The 13,002-nt window shown below is 41.9% G+C and overlaps 1 protein-coding gene across 1 annotated transcript in view; it reads right to left on the bottom strand.

Moving 5' to 3' along the window:
• The window catches only part of LOC118402529 (dipeptidyl aminopeptidase-like protein 6), a 163,806-nt gene extending 157,885 nt beyond the window's left edge, over positions 1–5,921 (bottom strand). The window contains exon 1 of the mRNA XM_052476901.1: positions 5,766–5,921. Within this exon, the coding sequence (XP_052332861.1) occupies positions 5,766–5,822 (57 nt within the window). The 5' untranslated portion in view covers positions 5,823–5,921. The remainder of the gene's footprint in view (positions 1–5,765) is intronic.
• Positions 5,922–13,002: the final 7,081 nt, after the last annotated feature.

The following is a 13,002-nucleotide window of genomic DNA, read 5'->3' as shown; positions in this document are numbered from 1 at the left end:
AATGAACTGCCCAACAGTTTCCCAAATAAATGTGGACAGTAGCATTATCTCTTGGGAAACAAAGCAACGCTTTCACCTCAGTTTTCAGCAAGAGGACAGACTGTATGGTCCTCTGGGGATATCTTCAGAAAATGACCTTAATTGATCCATATTGTGCACTTGTTCACTACTGCATTGGATTGGTGTAGGAATGTGCTAGAGGGAATTTCCTTTCAAATCCATGAAGGGAAGTGAACAAGTACACAGAAAGGAGAAGGAACAGATTATTGAGACGCAACCATAGTAAATCAAAACAACCAGAGATGGAAGACTACAGTTCAGGTGCAGTACAGATCTGCACAAGCGATGCCATGCCACAAAAGACAAGGACCAATGATACCTGTATTATGGAAACTGATATTACCCCTTCAAATCGTTTTAAGTGGGGATTAAATGGCAATATTTGTATGTTTCTCATAGATACAGATACATTTTCCCCCATAAACTGTATGTTCAAATCATCCTTAAGTGTCTAAACTGTATTGCATAGCTCAATAATTTATGATGATTTGGATATTGGGGATATCATTTTGGGGATATTGAAAAAAAAGTTAGCATTTGGAGACAGTGTCAAGTAAACAAAAGCAAAGCATGGATTTCTGTCTTACGTTGTCCATAGATTGCTTACAGGGTAAGTAAATCAAGATGTCATTTAGTGGTAATTTGGGTTAACTATCCCAACACTAGGCAGTTCAGTCACCTCATGATCCAGCAATTACACACCAGCACCTTGGACAGCTACCAGTCAGCTGTTCAGTGAGATTAGCTTTAGTGTTTCTAAAATTTGAGTAATGTAGCAGATGGGGATCTGTGAAACTCACTCCTCAGCCTGAAGTGTCTCCACTTGCGCTGCCATGTTGGCGTGAGGTAAGGGGTAAGGGTAAGACACTTTAGGAGGGCGGTCACGTGTGCTTGTGAGGCAGAGTTTGGGTTCGAGCCGAATCAAGAGGAAGCTGCACTCGCTAAGGGACAGATCGAAATGTACTGGCTGGTCCAACTCAAGATGTCATTAACAAAATGCATTCCCATTCCCAACATTACAAATATTTTCACATGACCTTCTCCTTGTACTGTAATATAAATGGAATATCCTCCCCCTCATCGAATGAACTCAAAATAATGTTTTCAACCAAAAATAACTGTAGCAACCCTGTGTTTATAAAACATGGATATCGACTACAGCATACTTTTGTGGCACAGTTGATGCCACGCGCTGCTACGGTCCAGAAGGTTGAGGGTTTTCCGACCACCACAGATGAGCTCACTCTCTCTGCCTGTTTCATTACACCACAATCAGTCGGCTGCAGACAATGATCAACTAAGGGGAATCAGATTTTCAACATTTTTGATGCCATATTTATAAATTGTATAAAATATATGCAATTAATTTCCCACCAACAGGTTTCTGTGCCACCTCACCACACAACCAATAAAAAAAAGCATACCGACCTCAGGCACTACCATGGTTTGCATTTTCAACACCACAATAAATAGACCATCTCGACAAACAGAAAATACATCCCTCCCTACCTGGCCGGCTTGAAGGGTTGGCTTGACAATCTCAGAATGTCAAACTTTTTAGTGTTTTGTAACCAATCACTCTTTCCGTTCATGAATTGGCCACTGCACTGTTTGGAATGATTGATTTTACTTGTCCGTTAAAAAAATAAATATACACACAAAGTTGGGGACTTAGGTCCCCTATTTTCAACATGAATACAATTACATAGACACATCACAGATATAGAGACAGAAAAATGCTTAACCTACAGATGAGTATGAGGAGGGAGTTTAAGTACAATTCTTACACGCTTGTTTGGCTGGTAACTTATCCTTTAGATGTTTGGGGCTGCTGGTGAACCATGATGTGCAGGCATAATCAAAGTGACACTGGACTAGTGCACTTGACAAAGTCTTTAGGGGGAATAGCTAGGTTTCCATCCAATTAGCGACAGATTTTCATGTGAATATTCTAAAATCTTCATAAAAACAATATGCCATTTCAGAGTTTCCTTTAGGAAAATTTGGCACCGGACAACATGACAGGGAGGATTTTAATTTACCGGACATTTGAGAAATTGTACGGACATCCATATGCATTCAGATCTGACATTGGTCAGCCTGTCCCATCAATAAACAATGGATGTTGGCCAAATAAGCCACATTTACATGTCCTTAAAACAAAAACATGACAAAAACACTATCCCTTGTGTTTTCGATGTGTAGCTTTTTTCAAAAGTTTATATCCTATCTTTTTTAGTCTACTTTCCTAAAATAATAATAGTCCACCTCATGGTTCAGCTGTCAGAGATTTAAGCACTAAATGTATCAGGGCATTGCAAACAAAGGCTTGGTGTCCACTGTATGAGATATATATATACAGTGCCTTGCGAAAGTATTCGGCCCCCTTGAACTTTGCGACCTTTTGCCACATTTCAGGCTTCAAACATAAAGATATAAAACTGTATTTTTTTGTGAAGAATCAACAACAAGTGGGACACAATCATGAAGTGGAAGGACATTTATTGGATATTTCAAACTTTTTTAACAAATCAAAAACGGAAAAATTGGGCGTGCAAAATTATGTGCCCAATAGAATTAACACAACCCTCCCCTGTGCCCAATACAAATAACACAACCCTCCCCTGTGCCCAATAAAAATAACACTACCCTCCCCTGTGCCCAATAAAAATAACACAACCCTCCCCTGTGCCCAATAAAAATAACACTACCCTCCCCTGTGCCCAATAAAAATAACACAACCCTCCCCTGTGCCCAATAAAAATAACACAACCCTCCCCTGTGCCCAATAAAAATAACACAACCATCCCCTGTGCCCAATAGAAATAACACAACCCTCCCCTGTGCCCAATAAAAATAACACAACCCTCCCCTGTGCCCAATAACAATAACACAACCCTCCCCTGTGCCCAATAAAAATAACACTACCCTCCCCTGTGCCCAATAAAAATAACACAACCATCCCCTGTGCCCAATAAAAATAACACTACCCTCCCTTGTGCCCAATAAAAATAACACAACCATCCCCTGTGCCCAATAAAAATAACACTACCCTCCCCTGTGCCCAATAAAAATAACACAACCCTCCCCTGTGCCCAATAAAAATAACACAACCCTCCCCTGTGCCCAATAAAAATAACACTACCCTCCCCTGTGCCCAATAAAAATAACACAACCCTCCCCTGTGCCCAATAAAAATAACACTACCCTCCCCTGTGCCCAATAAAGATAACACAACCCTCCCCTGTGCCCAATAAAAATAACACTACCCTCCCCTGTGCCCAATAAAAATAACACAACCCTCCCCTGTGCCCAATAAAAATAACACTACCCTCCCCTGTGCCCAATAAAAATAACACAACCCTCCCCTGTGCCCAATAAAAATAACACAACCCTCCCCTGTGCCCAATAAAAATAACACAACCCTCCCCTGTGCCCAATAAAAATAACACAACCCTCCCCTGTGCCCAATAAAAATAACACAACCCTCCCCTGTGCCCAATAAAAATAACACAACCATCCCCTGTGCCCAATAGAAATAACACAACCCTCCCCTGTGCCCAATAAAAATAACACAACCCTCCCCTGTGCCCAATAAAAATAACACAACCCTCCCCTGTGCCCAATAAAAATAACACTACCCTCCCCTGTGCCCAATAAAAATAACACAACCCTCCCCTGTGCCCAATAAAAATAGCACAACCATCCCCTGTGCCCAATAAAAATAACACAACCCTCCCCTGTGCCCAATAAAAATAACACAACCCTCCCCTGTGCCCAATAAAAATAACACTACCCTCCCCTGTGCCCAATAAAAATAACACAACCCTCCCCTGTGCCCAATAAAAATAACACAACCCTCCCCTGTGCCCAATAAAAATAACACAACCCTCCCCTGTGCCCAATAAAAATAACACTACCCTCCCCTGTGCCCAATAAAAATAACACTACCCTCCCCTGTGCCCAATAAAAATAACACAACCCTCCCTGTGCCCAATAAAAATAACACAACCCTCCCCTGTGCCCAATAAAAATAACACAACCATCCCCTGTGCCCAATAGAAATAACACAACCCTCCCCTGTGCCCAATAAAAATAACACAACCCTCCCCTGTGCCCAATAAAAATAACACAACCCTCCCCTGTGCCCAATAAAAATAACACTACCCTCCCCTGTGCCCAATAAAAATAACACAACCCTCCCCTGTGCCCAATAAAAATAACACTACCCTCCCCTGTGCCCAATAAAAATAACACAACCATCCCCTGTGCCCAATAGAAATAACACAACCCTCCCCTGTGCCCAATAAAAACAACACAACCCTCCCCTGTGCCCAATAAAAATAACACTACCCTCCCCTGTGCCCAATAAAAATAACACAACCCTCCCCTGTGCACAATAAAAATAACACTACCCTCCCCTGTGCCCAATAAAAACAACATAACCATCCCCTGTGCCCAATAAAAACAACACAACCCTCCCCTGTGCCCAATAAAAATAACACAACCCTCCCCTGTGCCCAATAAAAATAACACAACCATCCCCTGTGCCCAATAAAAATAACACAACCATCCCCTGTGCCCAATAAAAATAACACAACCATCCCCTGTGCCCAATAAAAATAACACAACCATCCCCTGTGCCCAATAAAAATAACACAACCATCCCCAAAGCAAAAAAAAAGTTTGACTCCCCTATTTTGGACAACCCCTCCCCCCAGTGAATGTTGATCTGTCTAAGCATGCAACGTGACGTCCTTTAAACTAAGAGCAATTAACCTGGTTATTTTATTTATTCGCTATATTAAATAACCAAGGAAAAGTTGGGGCATGTATTCCCTGGGCTCACTGCTGAAAACCAGGGGTGCAACTTTCACTGGGGACAGGACATGTCATCCCCCCCACATTCTGAAATTGCATTTTTAAGTCCACCCCCCAGCTGTATCATTGGAATGTGATACAAAACGAGGCCACGGTGTGCTTTATCCAACTGTATAAAAACAAGAATGATGTTCCCCCCAATTCTAAAACCTCAGTTGTACCCCGGGAAAGGCTAACAAGAACAATGCCATCCCCTGGGTAGCATAATGGGCTTCACTTGACATCAAAGAACTGCCAATCAACCACTAATGGACTTGGTGGTGTACGGTTTGTTCCAGTTGGCATCTCTTTAGCGCTGGAACAAGGCTCGCCATTGTTTGTTTGTTTTCAAGGGGGGCAGTCACCACTTTCTGGCACAATAAAATAAAACAAAACAGCCATAATGAGCACGGCTGTGCGGGCATCAGTCTGATCGGACCGATGTTAAATTGTTGAATTGAAAAACTGTGAATGAAAACAACACCTGAACAGCCTAACTAACACGGGTCTCCTTGTCTCGAATCATGCTTTTCGGTGTGTGACTGCCACGGTGTAGCACAATGGGGCGAAAACGGATTTTAATTTACAGCAGCAACAGCGAATCTTTCTTGGGCGCACATAGTGTGGAAGGTAGACTATTCAGCACAACTAAAAGGAATTGGGAACATATAATTGATATGAACCTACTCCTTGCTGTATAAATAGATGGTATGTTTTAATCAAATACAAAACAGTGGCACCTGGTAAGGCTTCTCTGTACCTTTAGCATACGAAAAGGAGAAGACCTTTGAGGTGGATGAATTTCACACACTCATTTTACGCAAAGGTTTGATAGCATTGCCTACCTTCTCTCCCTTAGTGGAGCCCCTTCGGTAGTTGCCTGCACCTGCTGAGGAGTTCATGTTCTTTCGATTGGTAGGCTACCTGAAAAACAGAGCTATATGCAGAGCTATACAGCTGTTTCGGTCATAAACTACGTTCATCTCAACATGGCCACTCGAAAATGAAAACACACAGCGCGAGTAGAAAAGTGTGCACGAAGCAAACGAACCAGAATCAGTTGTCCCGCCAAATTTAGCAGAATCAATCGTTCCCTCGAATTTCCTCTTCAGTGTGGTATCATTAAGTGATGTTAATCAAACGTGTAGTAGGCCTAGTTATTTATTATGTTAGAATCAATAAAAAATATTCTTAACTTTGTAGTCCACGTTTCACAAACTGCTCATTCAGGAGCATTCATTCCAAGTCCACACTGGTCTTTGGCGCTCGAGCCTTCGAAGCCAGTGATCTCCGGGAGAAAAAGCGCACGTGTCTCCAAAGGCTGCGTGTGAATCACTTGCAAAGTGTGTTTGTTTTTCCAGAATGGTTATTGCAAGGCTTTTTTAAGTGTTGCTCCACCACTGCAGCTGAAAGGTACGGCTCCTCCACTCTCAGGAAGCTACACAGGTAAACATGTCAACGAGTTTGTTTAGTGTTGCCTCAAGCACACTCATGGAATGGCAAAATACTTATGTCTATCTAGACTGAGCAAAAATATAAACCCGACATACAACAATTTCAACAATTTTACTGAGTTACAGTTCATAGAAGGAAATCAGTCAATTGAAATGAATTAATTAGGGCCAAATCAATGGATTTCACATGACTGGGAATATAGATATGCATCTGTTGGTCACAGATACCTTATAAAAGGTAGGGGTGTGGATCAGAAAACCAGTCACTATCTTGTGTGTTCACCATTTGCCTCATGCAGCACCACACGTCTTACATAGAGTTGATCAGGCTGTTTATTGTTCAATGTTGTCCCACTCCTCTTCAATGGCTGTGTGAAGTTTCTGGATATTGGCGTGAACTGGAACACCCTGTCATACATGTCTGAGTATGCAGGCCATGGAAGAACTGGGACATTTTCAGCTTCCAGGAATTGTGTACCGTGGTAGAAATTCTGTAGGAAGAGAGACTGCAGATTCTTTCAAACAACTTTATTATAAGATTAGCAAAAATTAAGCAATCAACAACCCCTCAAATGGTTCATGGTTGAAAAGCTCAACGAACAGAGCTGTCCCTCTCCTTTTATAGAAAGTACATCGTTTTATCTTTGTGACAGTTAGCAGATGTGCAGAAACAGGCCCTGGGAACAAAGTTGTAAAAAGTCATTTAGCTCGTCTGTGTAGATCAAGATAGCTGATATTGCCAACATTCTCTGTTCCTCCCTGCACTTCCCAATTAGCTAAATTCTTGCCGATCGTGAACACGGGAGGTCACACCCAAGTGGCTCATAAATCTGTACGCTCAGATTTATGACTAAGTCACATGACAAGTTTGTATCAGTAAAAATACTAGCATATAATAATGGACAATTGAAGTAAAAAACAGCATAGTATGACTAATTAAACAGTATAGTATGTAATGAATATCAATTTCCTCCGCAGTACAGATCCTTGAGACATTGTGCATTATTATGCTGAAACATGAGGTGATGGCGGCGGATGAATGGCACGACAATGGGCCTCAAGTGAGGGCCTCGTCACGGTGTCTCTGTGCATTCAAATTGCCCTCGAAAAATGAAATTGTTCTTGTTGCCCATACCATAACCCCACCACCACCATGGGGCACTCTATTCACAACGTTGACATGAGAAAACCGTTTGCCTACATGATGCCATACACGCTGTCTAAGTTCTGCCCAGTACAGTTGAAACCAGGATTAATCTGTGAAAAGGACACTTCTCCAGAATGCCAGTGACCATAGAAGGTGAGCATTTGCCCACTGAAGTCCGTTACGACGCCGAACTGCAGTCCGGTCAAGAGCCTGGTGAGGACGACGAGCATGCAGCTGAGCTTCCCTGAGACCGTTTCTGACAATTTGTGAAGAAATTCTTTGGGTTGTGCAAACCCACAGTTTCTTCAGCTGTCCGGGTGGCTGTTCTCAGACGATCCCGCAGGTGAAGAAGCCGAATGTTGAGGTCCTTGGCTGGCATGTTAACATGTGGTCTGTGGTTGTGAGGCCAGTTGGACGCACCGGCAAATTGGAGGTGGCTTATGGAATAGAAATAAACATTAAATTCTCTGGCAACAGTTCTGGTGGACATTCCTGCAGTCAGCATGCCAATTACACACTCCCTCAAAACTTGGGACATCTGTGGCATTACGTTGTGTGAAAAAACTGCACATTTTAGAGTGGCTTTTATTGTCCCCAGCACAAGGTGCACCTGTGTATTGATCATGCTGTTTAATCAGCTACTTGATATGCCACACCTGTCAGGTGGATGGATTATCTTGGTAGAGGAGAAATGTTTCTGGGATCTTTTATTTCAGCTCATGAAACATTGGACCAACATTTTACTGTTGTGTTTATATTTTTGTTCAGTGTAAGTACCACCTCTGTTTGCATATCTGACTATTTTGGATAACTTAGAGTCTGGAAATCTAGCCTACAAAGGGTTCACGTCGAGAGACAATTTACAGGATAAAGGCAATTAGCATGAGAGCAGGGGAGATTAAAGTGTAACTTTTCCTGTTGGAAGTAAATATAACTTTTCCTGTTATAAGAAGGTAAAGTGTGACATAGGAGTGTCACAGCAGGGGGTTAAGTGGTGAGACAAGCTGACTTCTAAACTTCCATAGGCTACTGTTGCTTAATTTAGTTTTTTTTTAAATTGTACGCAATTGGCCTACCCAAAGACACAGTTTAACCATGACAATTCCCCAATGCTGCTGTGGTAGGAAAAATATTAAGGAGGTCGCACGGAAAAGCTAGAGACCAGTGTGCATAGACCAAGTAATGAGGAGGACATGGTAGAGCACGACTCACTCTGCGCCCCTTGTAAATTAATATGCTATTGGATTACAGGAGATAAAGTAGACTACATTTGTAATAAAAGGAAACTGGACACCATTGTTGTACCAATATAGTTACTAAGTAGTTACAACAAATACATAATTGTCTTCCTCTGTCTCATATAAGAAATAAGTTAAATCAGGTTTGACACTAGGCTGTGCAGCCAGTGACTCCACCAAGCCACCAATTACAGATCAGCACCTTGGACAGCAACCAGCCAGGCGGGAGCTACAGTAGAAACAGTACACTGTGGTGGTGATAATAGAGGAAACAGATTGAAAGCCATAGGAGGTTGAACTTCAGATGTCTTACACTGCTGTTCAGTAACAGTTGGACACTAATTTTCGGGACACCATAACTAAGACTTAAAACCAGGCTACATTTTAGATGGGCAAGATAAAGGAAAAGAGGTCATGTACGCAGTATATACAAATATTCTTGGATGTCATTGCAACCCACATAGTCAGTGTTACTGCTCCCTGTCCTGCTGTGTGAATATGTTACTTAAGTAACTTGTCTTTATGTCTGTGTTACTTAAGTAACTCATCAGTAAAATGCTTTACCGTTTATACAGTGAAGTGTTTGAGTGGGCTTGAGGAGAGCAAATGGAACTTCTACACCTGTGAGCAGCTCTTGAAAATAATAGAATATGGCAAAGTGTCCGTTTTGGTTTTTAAAGATACAGTGATTGACTGTTCCTCACCACATAGTGTTTAGCTGTGCTAGAACGAGACAGAACAAGAGTGCGATCAGTGTTCTAATTTAGTTTGTGTAACAGTCAAGTATCTTATTACACCACTGTTTCCATTAGGGGGAACTGTGACAAGCGTTAATCCAGAGGTGTACTTCATGTGATATTAATGTGTCTCCACTACTGGTGCATTTCTCCCTCCCTACTGACTGATCATGTATACAGTGTTTTTGTAGTTTCCATATGTATCGATTGACCAGTATTAGAAAGTATCAGTGTTTCAAGGTGTCTGTTGTCAAAGCTTTTTCCTGTCGGGAAGAAAGCAGACGAGTTCTACAACCTCGGAAGCATATTCTCAGATGTTGTTTCCGCTATGATCAGTATATTCTGTATATAACGATGCTGACTGTGTGTTTCAAAAGATGCACTATAGTTTATAGAAAGAAATGGATATGGAGTATGGATAAAACTGATGATGGTTGACATTTTCAGGTCTTGCAACACTTTGATTTACGAGAACATTTATTTCATGACCGTGCATACAATTAGTCGTATATTTTTGTTACTACAGCTGTAACAGAGCTGGAGAGAAAAATGCTACATACACGGTAGAGAAATCCAATTCCATTCTCAGTGAGGTCTCTCAGTCTCCTTTCCTTCATTAGAATATCAATAAAGCTGAGCACAGGGGCTACAGAATTTAATCGCTCAGGGGGCCACAACTAATCTAAAAGACTTCTGGTTCTAAGAAATGTGCACTTTGGGGACTGATATAAAAATTCAAACACCAAGCTCCAAGCCCATGAGTAGTAATGACCCAAATGACAGTGAAATCTAACTCTACAATCAACTTCAGAGGCTATGGTTTCCTCTAACCAATACCTCTATCTAAACTCGACTGTGCGCCTGAAGAGGTGATCTAAGGAGTGAGTGATATTATAAAGGCTTTCAGTGAGTCAACATGTTACATTTAATACACTACTTCCTCCTTCCTCTCTACTCTTCACCACGAGGCACACTGAACTGTACATATGCTTGAACCAAAGGAGGGACAGAAAGAGAAACTGAGAGCAGTAGCGATGTTGTTCACCTATCTCAACAATTCATGCATAATCCCACACTATCACATTGATACTCAAGAGAATTCAATTGACGAAAGTGTAATTTCCTGTTGGGTCATCCTTATACAAAGCAGAGAGAGAACAGTAATTATATTCAAGAACTGCATGTTCCTCAGTGGAGAATCAACAACATGCACACCTGCATCAGTTTACAGGGGCAGGTTTCGTTGTGGGTGTCCGACAGCTCTGATTAAGGACAGAACCGCCACAGTGACTTCCTGCTATATCATCTTCCTTCTATGCAGCCAGGCACACAGCTCATATTAGCCACTCCTCTGAAGTCTTTGCAGTAATTAGAATTGAACCCACATGTCAACATAGACAGCTGAGAGGTGGGATTGACATGGAAATGCACTGTCTACTTACTGCAGAGTACAGTACCCAAAATGTTAAAACTCCTTTTTTTTTCAAATCAAATTGTATTGGTCACATACATATACTTGTTGATGTTAATGCGAGTGTAGCGAAATGCTACACTCGCATTAAAATATCTAACAAGTAAATCTAACAATTCCCCAAAAACTACCTAATACACACACAAATCGAAAGGAGTGAATGAGAATATGTACATGTAAGTATATTTTTAGTTTATTTTACCAGGCAAGTCAGTTAAATTCAAATTAATTACTTAAAAATCATACAATGTGATTTTCTGGATTTTTGTTTTAGATTCCGTCTCTCACAATTCAAGTGTACCTATAATACAAATTACAGACCTCTACATGCTTTGTAAGTAGGAAAACCTGCAAAATCGGCAGTGTATCAAATACTTGTTCTCCCCACTGTAGAAGCTGTTTTTCAGTCTCTCGGTCCCAGCTTTGATGCACCTGTACTGACCTCGCCTTCTGGATGATAGCGGTGTGAACAGGCAGTGGCTCGATGATCTTTTTGGCCTTCCTGTGACATCGGGTGCTGAAGGTGTCATGTAGGGCAGGTAGTTTGTCCCCAGTGATGCGTTGTGCAAACCACACCACCCTCTGGAGAGCCTGGCGGTTGAGGGCTGTGCAGTTGCCGTACCAGGCTGTGATACAGCCCAACAGGATGCTCTCGATTGTGTATCTGTAAAAGTTTGTCAGGGTTTTGGGTGACAAGCCTCTGCACTGTATGGTCTGAGAATGTCATAGGCCATGTGTCAAATCCATTCCACGGAACGGAGGGCCGAGTGTCTGCGGGTTTTCTCTCCTCCATTGTATTTGATTGATGAATTAAGGGCACTAATTAGTAAAATCCAGACCCAGAACCTGGTCCATACGGTCCCCAAAAAACTAAAACAATTCTCAGTAGGGTTTGAACGAACTGCTGTTGGGAGTTGTAATAGTAGAAAGCACAAGGTGCAATTTCGAAATTTGGTAGTGTATGGGCAGTTTTACTCTTGTTATGTCATTCACTGACAGACCTTAGAGACCTACATATAACCTGTCAAAAATGTCCAGTTGTCAGTATCCCACTATCCCATGTCAGTAGGTAGGTTAGTTAGGCTAAACAGCTATTTAAATATGGTAGATTATTTACCCAGAGGCCGCAACCCCCAAAATCAAGCCCCCATAGATCAATTAAAATAGATATATATTTCACATTTATTTAACCAGGTAGGCCAGTTGAGAACAAGTTGTCATTTACAACTGCGACCTGGCCAGGATAAAGCAAAGCAGTGCGACAAAAACAACAACACACAAGTTACACATAAACAAAAGTACAGTCAATAACACAACTATTTATAGATGGGCTGTGTACAGCTGCAGCGGCCGGTAAGCCGCTCTGACAGCTGACGCTTAAAGTTAGTGAGGGAAATATAAGTCTCCAACTTCAATGATTTTTTAAATTTGTTCCAGTCATTGGCAGCATAGAACTGGAAGGAAAGGTGGCCAAAGGAGGTGTTGGCTTTGGAGATGACCAGTGAAATATACCTGCTGGAGCGCGTGCTACGGGTGGGTGTTGCTATGGTGACCAGTGAGCTGAGATAAGGCGGCGCTTTACCAGTGGGTTTGGCGACGAATATGTAGCGAGGACCAGCCAACGAGAGCATACTGGTCGCAGTGGTGGGTAGTATTTGGGGCTTTGGTGACAAAACCAAAACCTTGTTGAGACGTTCAAGCTTCATATGGACACACATAAGACATGAAAAAATGTGCAGAATTGCAGGAAATTTGCATTAAAACTGCTAAATGTTCTCTCCGCCCCATGGCAAAATGTGTAGAATTGCAGGAATTTTGCTTTAAAACAGGAACATATTCTGTCCACCAACAAGAGTGGTGTGAACCTTTTAAACAGTTTGGGGTGGCATAGGTCGCGGGGTGGGGGTTTGTTACTACGCAATAAATTACAATATCCATCCGGACCACCTAGGAAATGTGTGTGACTGGACCTTCTGAAATATTTTTTTGAGTCCCGCTGATGTACTGTATAAAGTAAATCAATGTTACTTACAGC

Source organism: Oncorhynchus keta, chromosome 23 (genome assembly GCF_023373465.1).
Source record: "Oncorhynchus keta strain PuntledgeMale-10-30-2019 chromosome 23, Oket_V2, whole genome shotgun sequence".
Taxonomy (NCBI): domain Eukaryota; kingdom Metazoa; phylum Chordata; class Actinopteri; order Salmoniformes; family Salmonidae; genus Oncorhynchus; species Oncorhynchus keta.
Note: the sequence above shows the minus strand (reverse complement) of the source record. Positions and strands in the feature narration are given on the sequence as shown.